General features: G+C 26.1%; 1 protein-coding gene across 6 annotated transcripts; it reads left to right on the top strand.

Annotated features, from left to right (window-relative positions):
• The first annotated feature begins 319 nt into the window (after positions 1–319).
• Positions 320–26754, top strand: LOC132919941 (ATP-sensitive inward rectifier potassium channel 12-like). 6 transcript variants are annotated; one of them, XM_060981908.1, is made up of 5 exons: positions 320–634; positions 19352–19814; positions 23101–23545; positions 24616–24855; positions 26175–26754. In XM_060981908.1, exons 2-5 carry the CDS (start codon positions 19498–19500, stop codon positions 26544–26546), a joined length of 1374 nt encoding a protein of 457 aa, XP_060837891.1. In that variant the 5' UTR covers positions 320–634; positions 19352–19497; the 3' UTR covers positions 26547–26754. The 6 variants fall into 6 exon arrangements, with proteins under 6 accessions (XP_060837891.1, XP_060837900.1, XP_060837882.1 ...); XM_060981917.1 differs by lacking the exon at positions 320–634 and adding an exon at positions 12557–12688; XM_060981899.1 differs by lacking the exon at positions 320–634 and adding an exon at positions 15534–15661.
• Positions 26755–27884: the final 1130 nt, after the last annotated feature.

Here is a 27884-nt window from a genome sequence, read left to right as displayed (position 1 = left end):
TAGCGTTTGAACTCGTCTATAACTTCTATAATATCTATAGTAATAGTGTTCAAGTAGGGCGAGCCATACGCACCTAACAAAATTAGTTGTGTGCACTACGTGGCGCATAACGCGTGTTCAATTGAAAAAACGTAATTCGCCGACGCCACTAATCCGGATAAGTAATATCAACTTTCAGTTTAGTTCGATAAATATTAACAATTAACCGGCAATATTATCTTACGGTAATACGGTAGTAGGATTACGGGTGCGGGCGCGGACCGTTTCTACGCCATTGCGTATACTTCACGCGTGCCGTAGTCGCCGTCGGTATTTTCAATGGAAAACTCTACGGGATCGTGACTAGTGGCGGACATCCACTTTAATGTAGCAATACCGCCGCCGTGTATATTGTATATTGACATAATATAATAACATTATTGAAAGTTATTATAATAACACCAGTTTCTCGCACTCGTCGTCGCGATTCACGGTACGGTTATAATATTATTACTGTGTATATAGAGCAATCCCGTCGTTGTTCAGCGATCTGCAGCTGGTCGTTATAAAGTATTATGTGCAGGCATGCAGCCTATTATGAGATAGCCGACGACGACGTCATATTGTAAGATACGGTGCCTACATTCGGATTCGTGTACGTAAATTTCCTATTTTTAAACTCCATTATAATACGACACAAATGCAAGTGACATTTCATCCAAAAGTTTGATTGAAAAAATAAAAGCACAAACGTTGAATAATACTACTTTGAACACTATTTTCTTTTATTAGAGCACAACGCCGTATTCACGACACTACAGGTACACCACTCGCAGAAAACCTATTTAGGTTTTATGCAATACAATATGTAGATCATATTTTATTTACAGAGTGATCTGTTCAACGTAAGACACTCATTATCTCGTATGGCATTAACATTTTTCAAACTGTTTGTTTCTGGATTATCAACATTTTATAATATTTTAATATTTTTTTTTACTTCTTGTAATATATATTAACCTTTATTTTTGTGAATTAAATCACAGTCAACTTATGATTTTTTTTTATTAGCAACCTATGTATAAAATCACAAAATTGTATGAACTATTTTTTTTATGAATTTTCAAATTAGAATTTTAATTTTTGAATAATCTGTTGTTGAAATATAGTTCATCAAAGTTAAGTATTTTTTTGAGGGGCTAAAACATTTTTCGTTTGTAAAGACCAGGAGTTAAATATTCTGTACATTCACCCCATTTAAAAGATAACCATAGAATTAGAGAATTATTTACATATTTATTATAATATTAATAGTAATCGATATACTTCTGTCATACTCGTTCGTAACTATCTACTGACGACTAACCACTAGGAAATAACCTTACAAGTTGTAATAATAAGTACTGACCGGTCCGGTAAACCATTCGTTAAATTCGTTCATGTTGATAAATTATACTTATAAATCATATTTAGCTATACCTAACTTACTAAGGTGATCGATTAAATATATGTTTATTTAATGAATGTTATGATCTAAGTCTAAGACGTATATTTCAACGATATTACTGTCTTTTAACATAGCCTAATTACAATATTACAATAGAATAAATAAAATAAAATTTATTTTATGATCGCGCTATCAAGTTAACTTTAAATTTGTCATTATTTTATTTATTATTCTAATTGGTAATTTCTATTTTCTAATACTAATATTTAATAATTAATAATAGATTTATAATTCGTCATTCAGTTTCGCTATGGTTAATTTGAATTCCTGATAATCTAACTAGTCAAGTCGTTACACGAAAAGTAGATTATGAATATTAGTTATTAATTAAAACAAATAGTTTTATTAATTTAAAATTTAAAATTAAATAACTAATACGTCAAAATGTGCTTTTTATAATAAATACTGTAATTTTTTATGTATTTTATTTAAAATTAAATCATTTAAAATATGCTAACGATATTATATAGGTATGAAAATTAGATACTTGTTCACTACATTTGTAGCATCTTTTGGTAAATGTTTTTTTTTTTTGAAACAGAGCAGTTAAAAATCAAAAAATAAATAAATAAAATTAATAATTTTCTCTTAGTCAAATCTGTTATTTTGTATAATATACAATTTTCATTTAAATATTGTATACATATAGTCATATAGATCACTTAAATCGTTTGATATATTGCTTCCGGAGAACAAATGACACTTGCACAGTTATACTGCAAGAAACAACGCTCCGTTAAAGAATGATAGTTTATAAGTTGTTTAAAAGCAAACACATATATGACGATAACACCGCAGCATACATTCTAAGTATTCTAAGATCATTTAAATTGTAAAAAAAATATCTCTACTCAAAATTAAATTTTCTACCTTGAACAAATATTAGCAAAATGTACATTAGTATAATGAAAAAATAATATTTTATTTTCATAATACATTTTAATCGCTGATTCACTACAAAATGAATTAAATATGTATAAACATTTATAATTCAAAACTTAATCATTTTCATAAATAATTTTATTTTTTAATCTCTTTTTAGTTTTATCTCAATTTTACTAGAAAAGTTATCTAATCAAAATACATTTCTCGCATACAAAACACACGATTACAAACAATTGATTTTGAAAAACACTTTTAATGTAGTACCTATATGGAAAGGTAAAACAAATTTGTTTTTTTTTATTAGTTTTGGTTTTACCCGAATTTTACTATAATAACATTATGGAAATTTTACCAAACTCTAATAAAGATATTGATTATCAATCCATTATGTAAAACAAGTTAATATAAAATTGAGGTTCATTGCTTAATCTTTATTTTATATATTTGTTTATAGAAGTTGGAAAAAAATATCCCCAGTATACAAATTGATTAACTATGCTTAGAATGTATCGGGGTAAAATAATAACACTTTTTTTTTCTTTTAAATTTATGATAAATCCATATTTTAAAATATGACTAATTTACTGGATTTATTTAAAATTCAATCATTTTACACAATATGTTGATTTATTGCAATATGTTGCTATTACACATCTATTGCAGTAAATTATAATTGTAAAAATCATAACACATTTTTATACTGGGAATCTTTTTCACAATCCATAACATATACATAATTTATTATATTGAGAGTATAGCCGGTACCCATACTTAAAAAGTTACCTCTGACATAAGATGCACCAATAAAAATTATACATTTTTAAATTTTTACTTTACTAATCTTTTGAAATGTTTCAAATTTGTTGTAAGATTCTGGTACTCATTTCGTTGTTTTTTAAAAAAAGTACCAGTGCTACATCAGATAACACTAGCATGTTTTTTCCCGGCTTATAGCAAAAACCTATGAGCTATGAGTATTTTAAAATATATTATCCAACAATTTTAAATATTAAATTTTATAAAAAGATTATCACTTATCACTTTATCATTTTAAACAAAATATTATAATCAAGACTAGTCAGTCTGTAATAGAATACACAAAACTTCATAGGTAGTATTAAATATAATTTATAAATAAATGAGTACTAAATAAATATCTCTGAGAAAATGTAACACTGGAAAATGTTTCAGTGAGGCGACACCACATCCACCCGCAACCAGCCTATGCTGTGTGTACTATAGTAAGCTTATAAATATTATTGGTAATAATAAAAAGTGTATACATAATTTTTTTTCTTGAGATTAGAATCAAAATATTACTATATTATTAATAATATGCCGTTGGCCCACTTTAAGTGTATTTGTTAAAAATATTAATTGGACATCTGACTTAATGCATTTTAAGGTGGTGAAATGTTTAATTTGTTTTGACATGCGAACTACCATTTTAAGTTGGTGAGAGGTTTTTCGAGGAAGATATCTGACAACAAACTTTCGCGGGTTTTCACTAAACCAACTTTGGAACTGTTATCGGGATTTCAGCGAAGCTAACCTGTGCAAGACCTTAATACCACGGAATAATCCATTAATCCAAAACCAACATGATCCCGTGAAAATTAAATTGAAAACTATCCATCGATGACATTTTTTTTTTATTATTATTATTATTGACCATTGTATGAAAGAAAATAGCTGGTTAAAAATATATAATGGGAAAGAAATTTAATTTATGTTGTAACTTAATATGTATTATTATGTATATAACCATAACTTCAACACAAGTTATTCAGGGTTTTTATTTGTTAGATATTTAAAAATTGAAACTTAAAAAATTATATATTTGGTTGTGTAAAATTAAAATTTTTGTAAATTGAAAATAACTATAATTTATATTGATTAGATACTTCTACTGTCCTTATTTACTCTAATACACTGTAATTAATTATTTATAATAGTAGGTCCCAGAATTATAGGCATTTGCATATTTCTATAGATAAGTTAAAAAAATAGCTAAGAAAGACACAAATTCGAATCTGAGCCTAATGAATTAGTGAGTGAAATTTAATTTTGCATATTTTTGCATATTTGGTATATTTCTAATTTATAAATTATAAATGATAATCATTATTAAACAATTCAAATCTTATGTTGTAAAGCTTCTATTTATATATTAATAAATGGATTTAATTTATTTTTAGAATGGAATAACATTAATAATAGTATATAGCTACCCATTGTCGTGTATGTACGGCGTATGTCGATCACTTCAACGTACACTTATATAAAAACGAAACACACACAATTTAGAATATAAGCACATTATTAAATCATGATGTAGCGACCACATAGAGCGATCACCACTAAACTACCCTTTTTCATTTTATTTTATTTATTGTACACCTATTATCATAGCTTAACCTAGTGTCCTATATTAATATAAATAATTGTTTTTGGCCTAACTAATATTTAGGTACTGACTAAGACTTATTATTAAATTTGATCACTTATTACAATACTCTTTTCTTAGTTTAGTTTTATCCATATCTAATGTATTATATAACACTACCAGATGAAAAATTATGCAAAAATAACCATACAATTAAAAGTATTATGAAGTATGAAGGGTAAGACTAAAATAAAACATAAGCAACTAAAATAATATACCTGTAATTTACTGAGAACTACAACATGCCTTTACAAGATGTTATAACAAATAGATAAAAAAAAAAAAAACTATAATACTCGTATATATTTTTTGACTAATTGTGAAACAAATAAACATTTTTAACATTTTAGTATATTTTTGTTCCTTTCCAGGTTAAGAATGTGATTTCAATTGTACCTATATACCATATTGTGTCTAATTATATTAAACGAAATACCTCGAGAAAAAACTCCTATTTACTGTGTACATGGTCCAAGAAAAATATTTATTTATTAAAACACTTTTTATTATACATTACCGAATATCGTTTTTAAATTATATTATAATACAATTTGTAAAAATTTAAAATTTAAAATGTAACGGTATTTTATTCGTTAATTCAATTACAAAGATATAAATTACAAAGTTAAATATTTGATTAAATTACTTCTATAAGCAGAGTTTGTATTGAGGTAGGTAAATTATAGTCACAGCATATAGTAGTTATACCATAATATTGCTTAAAATATAACATAAACAAAATAAAACATTACATAGAAAAATTATGGTTAAATTAACAATAAAGTTTTTGTAATAATATATATCTAATAAGTAATAAAAAACAATTTTGTATCATATAGATAGTCCCAAAGTAGTTAATAAAAGTGTGCCAAAGTGTGTATTTTGAATAACCTGCAAATACGCATTTAGAATATGAATGTATTAATTTCTAAGCAATTGTGAGATCAAGTGCTTTACACAATAAATAATGTTTTTGTCTGAAACATAAATTGATTTCCTTAGAATGTGTACACGGCAAATTTTAACAGTGGTAATAAATTTTCATTTATTGAAGAGGAACAACGTAGATATACATTGGATATTTATATATGACAAAAAAAATTTAAAAATTGATTAAAAACATATAATACATAAAATGTTTTATCATTGTGTTAATAAAACATTTACAAATCTGTGTAAATCTATTAAATATAAGTTTATTACAAAATATATTAATATTTTTTTTTAGATTAAGCATTGGTTTACGCATAAAATAAACTATAATTTTGGTGTTTGTCATTTGTAGTCAACACGATATATACACACACACACACACATCATTTTTACAAAACTCCTACTTGATTATAATATTAACTATATAATCCACGAAATTCTAAGTTTTAAAAATTAATTTATACTCACATTCTTAATAATATTATGTACACCGTAGGTGTGATATACAAATTATTAATATAACCTTGATAAAATGGGTCAAAGCGTGTCTCCGCGTATTCTGTGCATAATTTAAAATATACAAAAAATGCTCCACTATATATTTTGTAATTATTAATATTCATCAAACTATAGCTACCTATACGTCTTTTCGTTTGGTTTTAATACTTTATTATATTTTTTTAAGTAGATTGATACGATTAATTAGTTTTAGATGGATATGCATTAATAATACGGATTCCATTGGGTTATAAATTATAATAATTAACATGCAACTCGTGTATGTTAGAAAATTCGTTTAATACCTACTACGAGAATATAATATTAAACGATTATCGTTATCACTAAATTTGATAGATTGGCACCAAGATTTGTGGGACCAATCCAGTGATATTGTGGGTGACAAAAAAAAATATTTATATAAAAACATTTTGTATTTATACAACACAATATAGTTGGAGACTAATAAATTACATAATTATTTTAACTTGTTTTATACATTAAATAAGATTTTAGTTTTATACGTTATCTTTTAGAACGAAAATACACAAAAGACATAAGATTTCAAGATAATATATGTTAGCAGTTTTTTAAGTCACTGAAATTTTCAACATACCATACCTATACTCGTATATATTTAAAAAAAATTAATTATCTGTCAAATAAACATGTAATGTACTGCACTTAAATGTGTGAATACTAAAAATCAAATTAATCCAAATTGTCGTTGAAAATAACATAAATGCATTTTATTATTTTTAATGTTTTTTTATGTATTGAAATATATAATTACTCCCAAATCAAAGATGACATAAAACTTTTCAAGTTTAATAAACTCTTAAAATTCTGAAAAAATATATTTTTAAAGAAACATTTTAAAACTCACTGTGCGACATCATATAATATAATGTTTATTGCTCTTTTTTTACAAGATTTCTAGTCGGTTAAAGGCAGTTTGTATCACAATAAATAAAAATGTTTGCAGTAACACAAAATGATGCACAACTGAAGAACTATAAAAATAATGAGTTTAGCGTACAGAAATAAAAATCGGATACAAATAATATACGAAAGTTGAGAAACAATCAGTGACCTGTCTTGTCGGAATCGTAAAACCTCAATAGTTTCAAGTGCATCAACAGTATTGATACAATAATGATCTAACATATAAACGTTTTATTGATTATTTTCTATACTTACCGATATATCATATATAATAATATATTGTATTCTAGATGTATCAGGCAAGCGTATAGATCAAAGCAATTATGATGTAACTGTGTAACCATTTCCAATTACTGACTCCCTAAGATTCTAAAATACAACAAAATATAATAATAGTATATAAACTATATTTTAATAGTTTATGTATTTTAAGTTCAGAATAATTTGTAAAAATATGATCTGGTAAGAGGTCTTAGGTAATGAGTCATTACTAATGAGTAATGACTAATCAGTATTTATAAGGCTTAAAAATAAAGTTCCTTTACCTCATTTTAGTATCTTATATATATTATATATTGCTTCAACTAAATCTATTTTATGGCGCTTAATAAGTATTAGTATATTATACACAAAAGTCATAGTGAGTAGTGATACACTCACAACAACCTTAAAAAGTTCGGCAAGTGGGCACATGGCTAATAGATTAGAATATATTGAGTGGGTGGGTTACTATAATGGATGTCTTAAATTTGAATTCAATGTTATATCATCATTGTTAACGAAAAACAATTCTTAACGAAGACTACGATCTGTTAGCATATATATATATATTATATCACTATTTACATTCCAAGATATGTTTTTTGATACAACTATTAAAGTATTTAATTTTACTATTAGTATTATAGTAGGTTACATTTAAGTCATTACCACCTTGCCATAAAAGCCATAAAATCCTCCGTGAAGTTAGCCACCCAATGTGAAAATTTTTTTTCCAAATGTTGTCAATAATTTGTAAGTTATTTGTAAGTATTTGTAAGCACAAATTGGAAATTCGTAAGTTCAGCCGTTTTCAATTATCCATAAAAGTTTAAATCACAGCTAACATTCGCGAAACTTAGCCGTTTCATCATTTCAAAGTTATTGACTATGCCAAATTGTCATGCACAATTTGTAAGTATTTGTAAGCACGAATTTGAAATTTGTAAATCGTACCCTCCTTGTTTATCCCCAAAATAAAGTTGGCCGTGCTTCGTCGAGCTTTTTAAACTTTGACTGTGCCAAATTGTCATACCTACCCAATTTGTAAGTTTACAAATTTCAAATTCGTGCTTTCAAATACTTACAAATAACTAACAAATTATTGACAAAATTTGGGAAAAAAATTTTCACATTGGGCGGCCAACTTCACGGAGCTCATAAAATAATGGGCAACCGGGAATTGGTATTTTTAACGATTTTTGTTATTGTATTCAGTAAATGAGCCACTATTAAATTTTAAATTTTATTAGGATTTTTAAGTTTTATTGGGAGTTCGATCAGAAGTTTGTATTAAAATTAGAAGCGTAGGAACATTAAAAGCCAGAAAACCAACTTTAATTTGAAAAAATTACAATTCAACGAAAATTAAAATGTAATAAAATATACAAAGAAATTAGAAAGGATAAAATATGAATTTGAATTAGTAAAATCTGTATCATATTATTTAAAAAAATAATTGTAGTTTTATGTACTGGAAAAAAAAATTAGTTACAAACGTTACATATTTTTATGTTATACATTTATGGCACAATCTCCGTGTTGTAAAAGGTAAGCAAATATTTTATATGAAACAGGTAGATAAAATGTGCATGTCCCAATTACCGACCACCCAAAATAATGTGAATAGTTTTATAGGTAATATTACCTTAAAATTAATCTAAATATTTTTAAAATATCACTGAGAAAGTAAAATTAAAATTGTTATTTACGTAAGAGTTTTAAATCCCCGCGAGTGATTTTATTAATATTTTATAAGTTTATAACGAAATCATGAATATTGTTATTCATTGTTTAATTATGTAATTTAAAATGTCTATAAAAATATTTAATTTTATGTATGTGTGAACCTTATGAGTTTTTAAGAATTTTGATCTAGTAAATAATATTTTATCGACATTATTAAAAATAGAATTATAATAAAAATAAAAAAAAATTCTCATGTTTATAAATAGCTTAAAAACAGTAAAAATACTCTACCAAGTAACAACTAGATCCAATATTCTATCAGAAACCACTCTCGGAATCTAAAATCAAAGTAATCAAAGCCCCAGAGGTGATAAAAGACACGAAAAAACACCCACATCATTGTAAAATCAATACACTCAAAATCTAAAATTAGTGAAAAGTTCAAAAAAATATGAAAATAAATTTGTATTTAATTTACAGTCAACATAAAAAGGATAATTTTAGATAAATAAATAAGAACCCCAACTTAATAAATAAATAAAATAAATACATATTTTGATCAAATAACTATTAATTTTAATATAAATATATTATTAATGTAAATTACATAAATTCCTTATTACACGGCATTGCCATGAAATTGTTCGTAAATGTGTTGGCGTTTGTATTAAATAATATATAGTCCGAAGATCAAAGGAATATCGTTGACAAATGTTTGTGAACACTTTACTCCATAATATGGACCTTTTAAAATTAATTTCCAACATAAATGCACTGCACGTTTTAACTCCAACGAAGAAGTTTACTCTAAACCAGAAAGTATTAAGTAATAGCTTAAAAGTAAAATAATATCATTCACAGAATATAAAATATTTTCACGATTGCTCAATTATATAATATTTTTACAACACAATTAATAAATAAAAGATAATGTTCCTATACACGAATCAAAGAACAAAAATATTAAATCTTACTCCATTGTTGGATCATTTCATTAAAAATGACAAATCAAAAAATATAATATAAGTTTCTCAACGATAATGTCAAATTATTATTGTAGCTGCCGAAGCTTTTCACCCATATTTAAGTACCTAGCATGATAGAATTATCTCATAATACACTGATACACAATAAAATTGGAAATCATAGTTTATTGTCAAAAATTAGCTTACTGAAAGATCCGAAATCTAAACGCCAAAAATATGTATTATGGGTTTCAATATTTACTGTTTTTATGACATAAAAGCATTCCTTACATATGATATTTTAGAAAAATATATACACCATAAGTCACATTCATCAATCATTTTAAAAATATTGTAATAGATATTAACTATTATATTTTGGTACAACCACGATTAATATGTTAGCATTTTGAATAGCCTTTTATAAGTACATAATTGAAGATAGCTCATATGTATTGATATATGAATATTTGGTAATTAGTACAACATTTAACGCTTATACGAGATACAAAAAAAATGTAAAATGTATTGTTTAAATCACAGCAAAACCAATAAGACTAGCAAACTGATAAAACATTTTAATAAAATAATAACCCACGTGCTTCCATAACATCCTAACGACCATCAACTAAGACGAAAGAAAGTTTTATATTAGTTTTCATTTTTTCCAGATCTTTTTAGTTCATGCTAATAAACCAATACTCGAGTTCATGTAAAAAATATCAATGTCAGTTTTCATTTTTCAAATTAATTTTTAAAACCTGATGACACTACGGTAACACCTAAATTCATTATTTCGGTACCAAGCTATACTTGTAAAGGATATTGTGTTATATACGAATACATGTATTTAAGTATAATATGGGTAGTTTTTTACCATTAATTTTACTCACATCTGATTTGAACGTTATACGACATCTAGTGGTATGTCATCATAGCTGTACTACTCATATTAAATGAAAAATCCACTAGAGTTCAAAATATGTATGTCAAGATTACTGTTTATAGCTTCAGTTTTGTAATAATAACGCAGTATTAGTAAATATTTGGATATGTTCTAATCAAAATTATATGACTCGATGAAAAGATAAGTTGAATAAAATAAACAATATAAGTGCAGTTATATCAATTAACGTACACATCTATTAGGTAAACGATTTATCTATCTCGTATGCGAACCCGATAAAATTCAATCGACGACCTTCAACAATCGAAAAAATTCGCAGCTCACAATTTCGTGGTATTTGAAAACCTAACGTTTACCATCAGATTGAAAAATATATTATTTTGTTATTTTCGTTGCTTCAATGGGTTTATATTATTTATATACTCATATCATTCAAAACGTTTTGATAGTCAACGATTTTTGGAAGTTTACGTTTACCAGAAACCAGCATAATATTCACGAAAATTGTCAGATTTGTGATTATATTTTATATTATCAATATCTATACTATTATAAATATCTCCAAACATAAAAAAATATCCATTGTAGTTTCTACAGACCAGGCGAGAATTGAAACATGTGTTTTGTGAATAATTACAAAAAAATGTTAAGATTTAAAGTTAAATATTTATCAACATAATTTTTGTAGTTTATTATGTTCAATCATATTCCGTACCAAAATTGCCTATATAAATGCGCCGTATCATAAAATATTCTTTTTAAAATAAAAAATGTTTTGAAAATAATTGTAAATGTATAGCAACGTTCAATATATTTAATTTTTTTATCACTAAAATAAAGTTTATTAAGATGTACGAATAACCTTTTAGATCTGACCAAGCGTATATCAAATTATCAAGCAACGTGCCAACGTAGATAAAGCACTTAACGAGTGATACAATAACAACATGAATGGATATCATGTAACTGGAATAATATTAAATTATAAAAAAATAAACATAGAAGTAAGTATACTAGAGTGCGCCACAAATTTCAACACCGCATGAATGAAATTTGTGGTGCACGCGACAAAACATTGTGGATATTATATTTACCTGTCTATAATTAATTAAAATTAAATATTAGTAGCAGAGCATCATATCATAATATTATTATTAGCGTTAAATATTATTTTGTAAGAGTACTACTCATATTTTGATTTTGTTATTGTTATATTATACATTCATAGTTCGTACACTGAACATCGATTATGACGGAACTTCGAAATATTTTAGCTAAAGAGTTTTATTTATCCCAGTATAGCCTTCCTCGTGTCTATCTACAAGTATGAAATAATTAACTGTATTTTTATAATATAATAATAATAGTTGATTTTAGATACACCAATTTTGTACTGAAATGAAGCGATGAGTGTACTTAATTGGTTACATAATACTTATTATATTCATTGTAGTTATGTTATCTCTTATAGGTTATAAGTTATAACTAGGGCAGATATTTGTATGCATTTGCATATTGTTATTGGTTGGTCCAAAAGCTAGCTAGTTCTTATCAAAATCTGTTTCATTTATTTTGCATATTTTTGCATATATTGTGATTTTGTGCATTTTTAGAGCATATTTTATGATGTTGAGCATTTTTTGTTATAACTTATAACCCTAGTAACGGACTTTTGGGTAAGTGATGCTAATTTTTTTTGCAAAATATATCAAATGTTTAAACAATGTTATTACGTTATTGAACTGTTTAGACTATTTAACCAATAATCAATATCATTAATACGTTGTCACGAAGGTTCTAACTAAACACACGAAAAATAAAAATATTAAGTTTAAGTTACAAGTGCCTATGATTCTTATTCGCCAATTAATTGAATAAACAAAATTCAAATAAATTTAAAAATGCATGATGTTCCAAAGTAAATTTAATTCGTCATTTTCTTCTTTTTGTTTTTTTTTTTAGTTGTTTCTTGAAAACTAATATATATTCTAAAAACTACCTCTTTTTGATATACCGATATTCGTGTCTAAATCCCGATCTATTGATAAGATTATTATATTATGAACACACTAGAACCCACACAGAATTCCTTAAACTTGAAAAAGTTTTTGAAGACTAAAAGGATAAAAACACATTATCATAAAACCAATGGCTTATTTGCTCGTGACTTAGAAACTTTAATGATATATAATGAAGCCGTTATAATAGAATGTAAGTGACATCGTTTCTTTCACCCTTTATTAACAGATCCCCGAGTAATGTTGTCGATTTCGAAGTTTTATTTGTATTAGTGTAAGAAAATGGTATATTAAAGATAAAGAAACAATGATTTAAACGGTCGAATGATTTGATATCAGAGAAAAAAAACAGTTTTATTTATGTTTTAATTAAAAACTTTACAATTTGAGTTGTTTGGTCCCATATTTATTTAATCCTTATTTTTTATATATATAAGTGTTTTTTTTTTTTGCTCATCTGTGACAATATTTTATTAACTGTGTTAGATTTAGGTACTTAAGTTTTAATACTTTACAATATATAAATATTTAAAAACATGAATTTAATATATTTGATTTATTTTTAAACAAGCCTGTCATATTTTCGATTGGCATTAAAACTAAAAGCCTGAAGATAAATAATGTTAAACTGTGATAGATATGATAATTATATTAATAAATAAATATAAATAATATAATAATATAAAAAAAAAAATTTAAAAATATTAATAACACGATTAATAATAATGTATTTGTGGGTGACTAAAATTCTCAAGCACCATCATCACCATCATTATTCTGCAAAAAATATTAATACAAAACTTAATTTAAATAATTGTATGGACTCAAAACAATTTTACCGATAAGTTTTTATAATGATTGACAACGAAAAAATAAAATTATAGTTGTCTTAAACATTATAATGAAAGAATTAATTTGATTTCTCAATAAAGTAACCTCTTGCGCATAAGGTCAAAAGTAATTCAAACATTAAGTATCAAATAAAAGATAATATTAATAAATTATTAAAAGTGTAATATGTATCGTGTTTAGAGTTCATAATTTGTATAGAAATGATACCTGCTATATCTTCAAAATTGCATGCATAAAACTTAAGTCGAAGTAAATTCACAGTTTTTAATAAAAATAATATATTATATAATGAATTTTTTGATTATTCTTATTTCAATATTTGTTTTATAGTACCTATGTGCCTATGTGATAATTAACAATATAAATTAGTTTATTGAGTTAAAAATGTATAATATTTTACATACTATAGGTATATATCTACATTCTACATACATATTACCTAGTTTTCTTTTATTAAAATTGATATTTTTGATACAAAATTTAATTTACAATAATATAATAATAATTATATGGTCACTCATTTATTTTTTAGTTTGTTTTGTTATTGTGAATAAAAATGGAATAATGTTTAAAACATTTTGCAGTATTTTTATTTTTTTATTTATTTTTTTTTGCAAGAACATATTATATTTATTAAATGTTATTAAATAATAATAAAAAAAAAGTTAAAATTATTTTTAAACTGTTTCAGATCCCAATAAGACTATTTTGATCCGTTTATACAATGATAATTAATATGCTTCGAAATTTAATTTTTTCTCATAACAGAATATCAGTTAATCTTACTAATTCTCTAAAATAAATTTCAATTTTATAGAAGCTTAAATTTGTTTTTACATGTTAAGTGCAGACAGTGCAGTTATATTTTGGTTTTATATTCAATATAAAACTATAATATTATCATCAAAATATTTCAAATAAATTTACTTATAGTACCAACTTTTAGATATACTTATTTTAAATATTATTTTTCAATCAAAAAATTGAGTATGGACAGTATGGTAATATGATTATTCATAGTAAATTACCATAATCAATCCATTTTAATGTTTTGAGATTTTTTCGTATACTAAACAGGAAAATAAATTAATAGCTGCATATAAATTAGTACCTTTACTTTAATATAATAACACGATATTGAACACTAATTTTAATTATTAGAAAAATAAGCTTAAAAAAAACACAGACATACTTTAGATAAAATGTTATAAATATTTACTTATCTTAATGATCACTTCACATATTTATTTGAATAAAATGTGTCCCATTTGTCCCATTTTGTAATATTAAAAGTAATAAATAAATGTTTCTTTTTTTGAAAAAAATATTAATTTAATTAATTTTAGTTTTAAATCCTTATGGATATACACACATTTTTGGGATCAGTGGTTCAATTTTATACCAGTTGCATATTACATAACAATATTTTGAATGAATTCTCAGAAATATGTATTCGATAAAAATATTAATAACTATTCTATTTAGGAACGAATAAAAATAATCGATTAACGGACAAATACAATTATCGGCACATGTTTTATTTAAACGTCTATGTATAATAAATGCAATCTTAGGTCGTGATAACATATGATTACCACTACGCGTCGACGTCGTTATGATATTATGACAGTGTGATTATTCAGATATACAAATACAAGGTCCCAATGTGCAATAAGCCTAACTTGTTTCAGTAATACAGATTCATTCATCGTCGGCACGCGCGTCGACTACGAACACCGTGCGTACCTATCGGTCGACTAACTGTTACTTGCATTATAGGTGAATATAAAATAATATTATATTCGTAGGAGAAAGACGTTACCTGTGTTTGAATGATAATAATAATAATAATAATAAATAGTCCAAATAAATGTGTAAAAGAGCTTGTGTTTTAAGTTTTAAACGTCTTTCCGTGTAAAAACAATCACGTGAATTGAAATGTAAGTACCTGCCTGCTATTATAGATTTTTTTCTTGAATTATAAACAAAAACCAATAATTTTTTTTAAAATAAAAGAATATATTATGTTCTGAGCAATTTGAAATCTTATTTTAGTACCTACAAATAGTATTTTACAGCTGAATTAATTAAAAACCATAAACGTATAATTTTATGTTAACTGTACAAATGTATATAATATTACGTAAAAATGTAGGTATACTACAATTAACTATTCAAATGTATAGAAATTATTCTTTCTGATAACATGCCTAAATCTACATTTACAAATTTCGCGAGAAACCCTAACATAAATACGTAGTTAATTTTTAGTACAAATAATAATAATATGTAAAATTGTATGTAGTGCAATATTGTACGAAACTTACAATTCACATTTATCAGTGCCTACGTTTTCTCTTCATATAATGCTACTTGCATATCGTTTGAATGCCATTACTGTCGATATTCGCTGTCTAAAATTACGATTTGAAATTTTGTATAAAAATAAAGACGAACCATGTAAAACAACTGCAGACGCTTGTCAAAGTATATTATACAATTAACGTTCATCACTAGCGTCATGTTCATAATTGCTGTTGACTATTCGTAAAAAATGATGTTATTGTTTGACCGAACCAAAAAGCGGCACCTACATTTTCTTAGACGGCATTCTATCTTTTGTGGAATACGAATACCTGCAGTGGGTTCAAGTGGGTTATATTGATCGATTTCAGTCAGTTGTTGTAAGATTTAAAAATAATAATAAAACTGTAACCTATAATTGTTGATTTTATCGGGTATATTATTATAATATAAATTATATATTTACGTAGATAGTTTTAAATTTACATAATAATAAATATAGTTATAAGTATATGTTAACAATACGTTAAATACATTATGACAAAATTACAGAACTCGAAGTCTATATATATAATATACTTGTTCGTTATGTTTATTATATAAATCATTAATATGTCATATAATATACTTTTATTTCGTCGGTAAATTACTTTAAGACCAACTATCTTTTAGATAATTTATTAACCATTAAGTATGCGTAGGTGCCTACTGTATTGTCGCAATAAAAGTGGCATACAAACAAAATGGATTAAACATAACGTAAGAGTGCCTGTTTATGCTATAATATCTTCTACATTGTGATGTAGAATAAATATTAGTTTTATGTATCAACTGCTAAACACTTAATAAACATTTCCAAAAAATAAAAAAAATTTTTCATTTAATTTAAAATTATTGTAACTTAGCATATTGCCTTCATCGCTTCTGTCACGAAACCTAAATGTTTCTACTAAAGTGTTTTTTAATGTTCAGAAACAATAGTTATTATTTTAATTCAATTACTAATATATATATATGCTAAATATGTAAATCAGCTTCGTTTATACAGGTTAGTTTTATTTTAATTCTAACAAAAACCACCAGCTTGATAATTTATTTTAGTTTTTCAGCCACCTTATTAACTGATTTCTAATAATTCAATGTTTTTGTGATTGCGTATTTTTAATTTTTTATATTTCTTTAAAATCGCTTAAACATTATCTCGCTAATAGGTAATTACTACTATTCGTTATTAATTTTACTTCTCATCAAATTCTGTATGACGTCAATTAAATGAATAAATTAATAAATAAAACATTTTTATCTCGTGTATTTTTTAGGGTTTGATAAGTTCTACTTAAAACAGCAGTTAAACGATCACAAAATACCATTGTAAGTTTTTTCACGAAAAAATGTTCTTAAGTATAAATTGTTACACAATAAAAATTACCACTTATTTGAATTCTTACATCACGGCTACAATTATATTTTCAAATAGTTAAAAAATTAACGATGTATTATACACATATCAATTAAACAAGATATTTTATTATTTAACCAGACACTTTAAATTTTTACAAATATTTACGTTGCATTTAAATTTACACAGTTAAACGAGACGGTTATTATATATAAATATAACTGTGTCGTTATAATCTCCGAACTGTTCAATGAAATTATATTCAAAATATTATGTTTAAACAAATTTTATATTTTAACATTTTAAATGTAAATTAAGCCTGCACTATAGTTTTTATAAACAGTTAACTTTGGAAAGTTGAAAAGTAAAATTAACAATAATAAATATCTAAATAGTTATGTAGTTATGTACTTATGTAGTAGCAATAATACAATGACACGAAACATTGGAGGCAATGTACCGTTTTTACTAGTACAGGAAACCGTAATTATAATTACAGACCGGTATTCAGCGATTAATTGCCGGTCCCAACGATCGAGGCCATTTAGGTGGCACGTACTAAAGAATTATAATGTATTTATGTTATTATTTGCAAATGTAAACCTACACAATATAATAATGAAGTGCATATAATGCAATTCGATGTGCTGTGCTTAATTCATTAGATTAATAATTTAATTTAATTATTTTCTAAATCATTCTTTATTACGGTGACAATAAATCTGAAGTCAGACATGTTTTTAGATTTCACGAGTTTTATTTTAAACGCGATCGGACGTTAATTTTTAACGAATATTTAATTAAGCACAAAAATATCAAATTGCCTGCAAATGAGCATTGTTATAGTATAACATAGAATACATTTATAAATTAATGCAATAATAAAATGAATGTGTCAAAAATTTTAGATTTCAATTACAACACATAATAATATATAAAAGTGTAATTGAATTATACGATTTTACGATTTCTAAAGGCTATATCTCTGAATAATGATTCTGCAAAAATAAATGAATAATAAAAATATAGTAACTATAGCAAGCCCGCGTGGGCATAATAATTTGTACGAGGTCGGTACTCGTCGAAACGAGTAAATGTCGAATAATCGTATTTTATTAAGTCGGATATGAACGTTGTTGTTGTACGATAGACGGTTAACATGGTATAGGTAAGTATAATATATAGAAAATTATAAATATAATCGATACGATTCGGATTGGTACGAAAGATAATCTACAGCCATCTGAGTAGTAATTTACACGCAATTTTAGCAGTGATGTGCGAACAAACTTAATAACTCTATCTATAATTAAATTTAAAATACATTAAGTAAATAAATATTCGATTCTTTCCACCTATACAAACAGAGACTAATTGAATAGAATAACGATTAAATTATATTTCAGAATAGTTAACATAAAAAACGAAGCTAAACCAAATAAATCGTGGTTGATCAAATCATTATATTTTCACAATTTACTTCATTGACTAGCTTTTCATAGTCAGATGTATTGTTTTTAACAGAAAAAATAACACATAAATACACACGTATTAATACATTATTAAGCATAGAGTGTATGCACCCAACAATGCGAAGTTTGTGTAGCCTGCAGTTAATGCAGGTTTCTCGTATAAATGATTATTTAAATATATGTACTCATTTTTTTTCACCAAACGATTTTGAACGGTTTGTGCGTTTTATTCGAAATCCAATAAAATGTCTCTTACTGATATCCTTTAACCACGGACGTTTTTTCGTTTCTCAGACGGAATCCACAACGAACGCTGTAACGTCACTACCACCGCGGTCGTATAATATACCGTTTAATAACTAATATCGACTGCAGCACTTTCATGTCGGCGCGTCTCGCGCAATTTTTGTAAACCTAAACACTAGTACACGTCGACCCATATGCCCGAACGGAACATGGACTTGGACCGCACGTCTTCGCCACCGCCGCCGTCGTCGAAACTTCCGCCTCCCGCAACAACGCCGTCGACGCAGGCGACACACAGGGCCAAGCGGCCGAACGAGTTGCTCTTGTCCAATAACGGATACGGAGGTAGCGACGACGACCGCCGCAGTCACAACGGCACCGACCAGAGGGACGCGCTGTTGCTGTCTCCGTTGTCGGACGAGGCGCTTCTGCCAGCCGACGCCGCCAATGTCGAATACCCCGTACAGGCCAACGGCCACCAGCCGGTCGTAATTCCAGTAGCTAAGCACAAGTACGAGGCCACAATTATTGTTATTGATATACCACATAAGGCTAGTCCGTAACTCGATTTTTTTTTTTCATTTTAAACTCCAAATTCTAAGCTGACTTAACACGTCGTAAAGTGCACAATATTATCGATGACGACAACAATATGTTATACATAAATGTGAATTATAGAAACGCCGCGGTTAAAATAACTATAATAAAAGTATAATAATTTAAAACAGCAAAACATGTGAGATAATATAATAATATCATTAAAGTAAAAATATTCAGTGTGTGGACGAACTGTAACTAAATCTCTTCTATGCTCCAGACTTATTAATATCATTATATTCAAACTATAAGCATAGGGAATTAAAATATTAAATGTCAAATTCCAACAATTTGCTGTAAAGAATAAAAAATAACGAATTTATATTAATGTCGTGATCGTGATACCAGTAATTAAATAAATTACAATGTTAACACTAGGTTTTATTTCCTTATAATTGTACGAATACTAACTATAATAAATATCCAGTATTTAATTTCACCGATATTTCGAGTTGACAATTATTATCACGAGAATTTCAGTTTAAAATGATCGAGATCATTTTAAATTACCAAACATGGCGAATTAAAATATTGAAGTGCAACGATTATTTTAAATGCGATAAAATCAGCTGTATCGTCTGATAAGTAGATGTGTAGTCTTTGTAAGCACTTATGCACTTATATTTGTACCTATCGTACATCAATTATTATTATTATTTCGTTATTCGTTTATTTATTTATTACTATTCTATGGCACTAATAATGACATAATTATTAATTAGTCGTATAAGTTATCTCTAATAAACATGCAGACCGGAGATTTAATAGTTATGCAAAATCTATTAAAAATGTTTTTAGAGTATAATCGTTTCAATTACAAATTGTATATACAAATTACAAATTACATACATTACAAACACATAATTATGATAAATGTTTAAATGTTTAATAATGACGAAATAAGTAGTTTTAAATGACGATACATCTAAAATAATTTCCACAATAATTAAAATAGATCCAAGAAAAAATATTTCGACTCATGAGTATCTTATATGCAGTATTTGACTTATTATGTATGAATTAATATAAATAATAAAATATTTAAATTAAATTACAATTTCTTGAATTTTTTTGATACTTTGAATGTAATGAGTGGTTAATAATTGGTATATTTTATAAGTTAAAAGTTTGAACTTAAAACTTTAATACACGTAATAATTTAATTGATTTTATAAAAATATCTCTATAAGGAGAATTCTTCGAAATATGTCATTACATTAAAATAGTATCATACAAACTTATTTTTATAAATCGTGTCTTATAAAATAAAAAGGTTTTAATTAATTCCGTGAAATAATAGTATTAAAAACTAATATTACTTTTAAATTCTTTGCTAACATTTTAGCTTGTTTGATGTACCGAAAAAGAAGCTATGTTTTCAATACCTAATTTGTTTTTTTTAATATGCTTTTTTTTTTTAAAACATATCAATAGGTTCACTATTGGCATTAGTATAACAATATAATTTGTATTATCTGGTACAGTGTTCGTCATCGCAAAAATCACAAGAGAAAAATAATAAGATAATCATCCTTAAACACAGTTCAAAGTTATTATTGTATCTAATAACTATAATTAAAGTAATTAAAATAATAATAACAATGTGGCAATCGGTTTAGTTACGTAAAATATTATACACGTGTAAATCAAATTGACAAAAAATTAAAAAAATTATAAAATATGAAATCATTAAAAAGTATGAACGCAGATTCTGAGCAAATAAATCACTATTACGCTGTTCAATCGCTTATCATTTTTTAACCGGTTAAACAAACCAGATTGATTCTAACGGTACATTAATACTATACTTTATCTGCATAGCTAATACTATTCTTATGTTATAAGTGTAAATCATAAAACCTAATTCAATGCTCTATAAATACCTTGATTTTGTACTATTTTGTACTTTAACTCCACGTAAAGTAAAGTGTATAGTTGTAATATGATAAGTCTTTAACTCAAAACAAAAAAATGTAATATTATATCATTTAAAATTAATTGAATTTTTTTCATGAAAGTTTTATACTTAGGAGCACTTATTATGAAACTGATAAATGTAGTTAAGTTATATAATTCATTAAAGTTTTTAATTTAAAAATCATTATATAAAATCAAATATTATATTTTTAATTTAACTTAAAATATGAACCTTTATATATTTTTATACTACAGCACTAGCAGGACGTAGTTCCAGCAAATAAATAATTGATAATCTTTAAATTTTGTGGGTTTTTTTTATTAAATTATACTTAATAATAACTGTGTACCATAAATGTTTATTTTCTCGGCATAATTTATCTTACCACATTTAAAACCAACAAACTTATAGGTTTTATTCAGTTTGATATAATTGTTAAACAATAATTAAACGGTGATATTTAAAAATATTAATATATTATATATATATATATAATATTTTAATGTAAGCTATCTGCGCTATTATTATTAATTTATTAACCAATGGCATCATAGCAATATATCTCATATTATTTCGTTAAGACCACAGACATTAATCTATCCTATTATAATATTAAAAACACTGTTAGTTTCACATAGACACGTATGATGAATAGTGTGTTGTAGTCACAGTATTCTTAACGAAATAAGTAGCACGTGCGAGTTATGTGTGATATTATTTTCGGGACAAATAACTGTTTTAACTGCGATAATCTCGATGAGTATGATCGATATTCTATAATGTGGACAATACAGTGAAACTTCCATTATTACGAAACCACGTGGGCAAAAAAAATATATATATACCATGAAGAAATTTGTTAAATAAAATAAAATAAATTTGTTCCTAAATTGATTTTGTTCTCATTTCTTCGCATAGAAAAATTCGTTAAATGGAAGTTTCACTGAATCATAAGTAGCGATATTAAACTTATGAACACGTAATTGTATGAAAATCTGTAAAGCAACACAACTGATACCGTTGTTAACCACAAAATCATTCTACTTTCTTTCATCACTCAGGTTTTAATGTCAGTTTCTTTGTCGCTCAGAGGTTTCTGTGCGATTGAGAACTACTGTTTATCCTTCCGTTTTATTGGCCTAATGACGTATATATTATGTTAAATGAAGATAGAATTACAGTATTAATAAGTTTAATATCAATGATTATAATGATAACGTTTTTTACTTGCCGGTTAAATTGTAATTATTTTAAATCGTCTGAAATTCTGACATTGTTTTAGTACGAGAAAGTCGCATTTAACGTCGCCGTCGATCTACCGGAAGGCCAAACGAAGAGCGCTGTACAAGAATGGCGAGTGTAACATCGTCCTGGCAAACGTGTCAAAACTTCGTCGGCGTTACATGCAGGACCTGTTCACCACGCTGGTGGACGCGCGATGGCGATGGACTCTGTGCGTGTTTGTCATGAGTTTTCTTCTAAGTTGGCTCGCTTTCGGCATCATCTGGTACTTGATCGCCTTCACGCACGGTGATCTGTCGCCCGAAAACATCGACAACCCGTTATGGTCGCCATGCGTGATCAACATGAAAACGTTCATGGCCAGCTTCTTGTTCAGCGTGGAGACGCAGCACACCACGGGGTTCGGTTACCGAATGGTCACAGAAGAATGTCACGAAGCCATAGTATTTTTCTGCTTCCAGAGCATCGCCGGTTTAATGATCCAAGTACGTTAGCTAAACGATTCGTTCAGCGTATTAAACCATTATGATTTTGGTTTTAATTTAATAATTTTAATTAAAAATTAGTGAAATTTCTACAGAAAAAACCATTTTAATTGTGAATAATTTTTTTCTGAATAAACTGTATATTTTTTGAGAAAAAAAATTCTAGAAAATAAAAGAACATGCTATGTAATGTTCTAATCAAAGTAATAACATGATGGCATTATTATATGTATAATTTTTATTTTGTCGATAAATTTACATATATTGTACTATCATATTATTATTATTGTATGGTTGACACAATTAATATGAGATAACATTTTTTTGCTATCACTAATTATATTTATTTTACTATGCAGATAGAACTTATTGGTTTTAATACTATAATTAAGAACCAAGAGGTTCTATTTAGGTTATTATTAAATAGGTAATACATTTTTAAGTTATTTTGATTGACTTTAAACATTTATAGATAATATAGAACAATCTCAAATAATTATTTAAATTTTTTAATTACTGCTTAGGTAACACATATAATGTTTGTGCATCTTACAATTTTTTTTTTAAACAACTTCTTATTTATTAATCGTTCAACTCACTTAATAGGCATGTAAATATCTACTAAATTATTGGATCAAGAAATAATATTTCAAATTAATAAAATATTTCTAAAATTAATTGGGAAAATTTAAGTCACTACAATAGGTCATTAAGCTATAGTTAATTTCATTAAAAAATCAACTACTATTTAAATTATAAAGTTTAAACAAAATTAACTTTTTAAATAATTAATGACTACCATTGGATATACTATAATACAAAAATATAACACATTCAAAATTTTAAATGTGTTTTTAATTTACACCTAAGATGGTTGACCTTATAATCAAATATAGTATAATAATTATTGGGTTTATTCGATTTTATGTAATTATATGGTAAAATTATAAGCACTGAGGAGAAGGTGTTTCGAATAAGTCTTTAAGCATACTCATAAAATATTTTAAGTATCATATTATATTATTCTGCCGACGAAAAAACAAATCGATATTTTAATGGTATATTTGCAGGCGTTCATGGTGGGCATCGTGTTCTCAAAGATGTCACGACCAAAACAACGCAGCCAAACGATTATGTTCAGCAAAAACGCGGTGATATGCCGAAGAGACGGGCAGCTGTGTTTCATGTTCCGCGTTGGTGACATGAGAGAAAAGTCACATCTGATCGGGACCACGATCCAGACCAGATTAATACGATCTCGAGTGACACCGGAAGGAGAGACGTTATCACCACATGTGACATATTTAAAAGTGAGAAAATAAAAATAAACCGTTTACAAGTAGGTAAATTATCATGAAAAAATCTGAATAGGGCGGTTTTGTTTTGAACATGCGTCTTTGAATGTGAACATACCCATAAAACTTAATTTTGTTTTAATATAATAGTGAAAATTTCATATGAGAATGCTAAAAATGTTATCTTATGGATACATTGAAGAGTTTCTTTTGCTATGTAGCTAATAATTGCTAAGTTAATTTTATGGTATTTGTTGCAATAGACTTTTCTATACTTTTCTTTTATTATACAAATTCTTCATTTAAATTTTTCAATATTACCTATTTATGTTAAAATTATTACATATGTTACATCAATATGTATAACTGTATAAGTATTAATCACGTATAAAGTAGGTGATAAAATTTAAAATAATGACAACTAGGAACGCAATACCTACGTGATTTCCCTTTTTTCTGACATTTAGACGGGAAATTATTAATTTTTGTTATTTTTTTATTAACACACACTATTTAAAATTAGTGATAAGTTGCAAGACAAATAGTAATTAATTTAATATTTTAATGGTTCACTAATTAAATGTTATTATGTATTAAACGTTTAGTTATAAAATAGTAAAAATAAATATGAATAATTATTATTATAACACCTACAATTAATTGTAGATATTCGTAGATAATTGTTCGTATTTTTCAAGTATATAGTATAGTTTAATAAGTACCTATACGTATCTATAAAAACTACAATAAAACGCTCTTTTTAAGAACTAATTAGTATTTTAGAAAAATCCTTTAAGTTACAAGAGAATTTTTGTAAATAGATTACCTACGTTAAAATTTATATTTTACGAATATACGAGTTATATCTTATAACTTATTAACGTTTTGACCCATTTTCAACATCACCGATATCAAAAATATTGGATTTGTCAATAGTTACAGTATTTATTTCAGTTTTAAATGTATTTGAAAGTGTGGAAACACAAATATCATTAACCATACATATATATAAATAATATATTATCAATTGGTTACGAGCAACTACAAACCACAGAATATAATATAGAGCGGTTAACTACAGTGTTATTGATAAAATAATGCAGACAAGACTATAAGTATATTTTTAAAACACAAATATTTTGTATAACTACAGAAAATTAAAATTCTGAATTATTGCAAAATATAAAATACTTTTTAATATTAAAAATTAAAATTGGCTTATAAAAATTGTCAGAAATACCGTAGAGGGGCAATTCTTCCATGTTGCGCCTAAGGCGCCATCGATGGACAGTTTTCGTTTGTAATTTATTATTAACAGAATATTTTGTTTTCAGATAAGTATAGACGACAACGACGAACGCGTTTTTCTAATGTGGCCTACCATAGCCGTACATATAATCGATCAGGACAGTCCTCTGTACGGGCTGAGCGCGGCTGATCTGTTGAACGAGAAATTCGAAGTGATCGTGATCCTGGAGGGCACCACCGAGTCGACGGGACAGACTACGCAGGCACGGACATCGTACTTAGCGTCAGAAGTTTTATGGGGTCACAGGTTTCGCCCGTTGGTCAAATATTGCAAGACGAAATTGATGTACGAAGTCGACTACTCTCAGTTCCACGACGTGTGCAATGTTGACACGCCACTGTGCAGTGCCAAAGATCTAGAAACGTACTTAATGATCAACGAACCCAAAGTCATATAATTTATAATGTATTGATGTATGTAATGCAAAACTAGATAGTTTTTGAAAATGTATATTTTTATAGTTGTAAAATCTTTACTTTATTAGTTAAATCTAAACGATATTTTACTTGCACGATTTTTTTTTTTTATAACAAATTACTGTACATATAATTTTTATAAATAATAATTCATGACTTTTATGCAATAATATATCTTCATAACGATAATTATATTTAAAATTTTTAGCCAAACACTTCAAAGAAAAACTCCTAAAAATATTTGGTTTTTGAAATATTAGGTATATTGCGTTAAGTATATACTACTAATGAAAATCTACTAGGATTAAAGTAGCTAAAAGTGGCTAAGGACAAGTGTGATAACATATTATACTATATTTTAAACGTACCATCTAAACATAAATCATTCTTATTGCTTGAAAAATTTCAAATTTCAATGGTATTGTAATAACCAATAATAGAAAGAGTGTCTTTGTATTCATAGTATCATTAATATCTATTATTATCTCTAAAATAATACCTCATAAGCGGTATAAAATTAATTAACATCCTAATTTATAATATTTGTTTCTAATTTTTCTAATTCAAACTCTAACACAAAATTTCAAAATTTAAATTAAGTAATAATTATTTAAGAAAATATTTAATTATATGTAATGGAATAAAGTAAAGTATACTTATAAAATAATACAATATCAATATAATAGACAAATAGACAGATATAAAAATGTCTGCATATAAATAAAAAATAAAATAAATATTATAATATTAAATAAAATAAAAGTGTATAATTAAACATTAGGATTAGCTAGATGATAAACAAATTGAACTAAATACTTTTTAAAACTGAATAGTATTTAATAAAAATTAAATCATAACATTTTGAAAATAAAAAAATTATTTTTAACAAATGAAATCATTCTGATTTATCTTCAAGGTGTAATTGTACCAACTGTCAATTTGAAGAACATTTCAAAAAGTACACTTTTTCAGAGGTTAAAAGTAGCAAAACTAAGTCCCCTTGCATCCGTCTCCTTCATAACTTTAACTTCTGCATATATATGTTGTATAGCAACTCTCGTGCACCGTTTTCCAACACATTATTATTTTATTATAATAATACAATTTTGTACAATGTATAGTATAATATTTTATTATTTTATTTTATACCAGTATTGTTCCGTATAGAACCTTGCAGTAGCTTATATTATTGAAAATTTAACACAGGTTATGAAACCATAGTTAATTATATGAAATATGAATCATTTTAAAATTGATTAATTGAAAAAATGGCTAATAGGTCAGAAAACATATTTTAAAAATACATAATACAAGAATTA

This window comes from Rhopalosiphum padi, chromosome 1, assembly GCF_020882245.1.
Source record: "Rhopalosiphum padi isolate XX-2018 chromosome 1, ASM2088224v1, whole genome shotgun sequence".
NCBI lineage: Eukaryota > Metazoa > Arthropoda > Insecta > Hemiptera > Aphididae > Rhopalosiphum > Rhopalosiphum padi.
The sequence above is the reverse complement of the archived record's forward strand: the minus strand, read 5'-3'. Positions and strand labels throughout refer to the sequence as shown.

Bases quoted from the DNA above. Each gene is read 5' to 3' on its own strand.
- LOC132919941 (XM_060981908.1), top strand. From the start codon at position 19,498: ATGCCCGAACGGAACATGGACTTGGACCGCACGTCTTCGCCACCGCCG. The intron at 19,815-23,100 runs GTACGAGGCCAC...ACATTGTTTTAG, and splicing joins ATTCCAGTAGCTAAGCACAA to TACGAGAAAGTCGCATTTAA. The intron at 23,546-24,615 runs GTACGTTAGCTA...GTATATTTGCAG, and splicing joins TCGCCGGTTTAATGATCCAA to GCGTTCATGGTGGGCATCGT.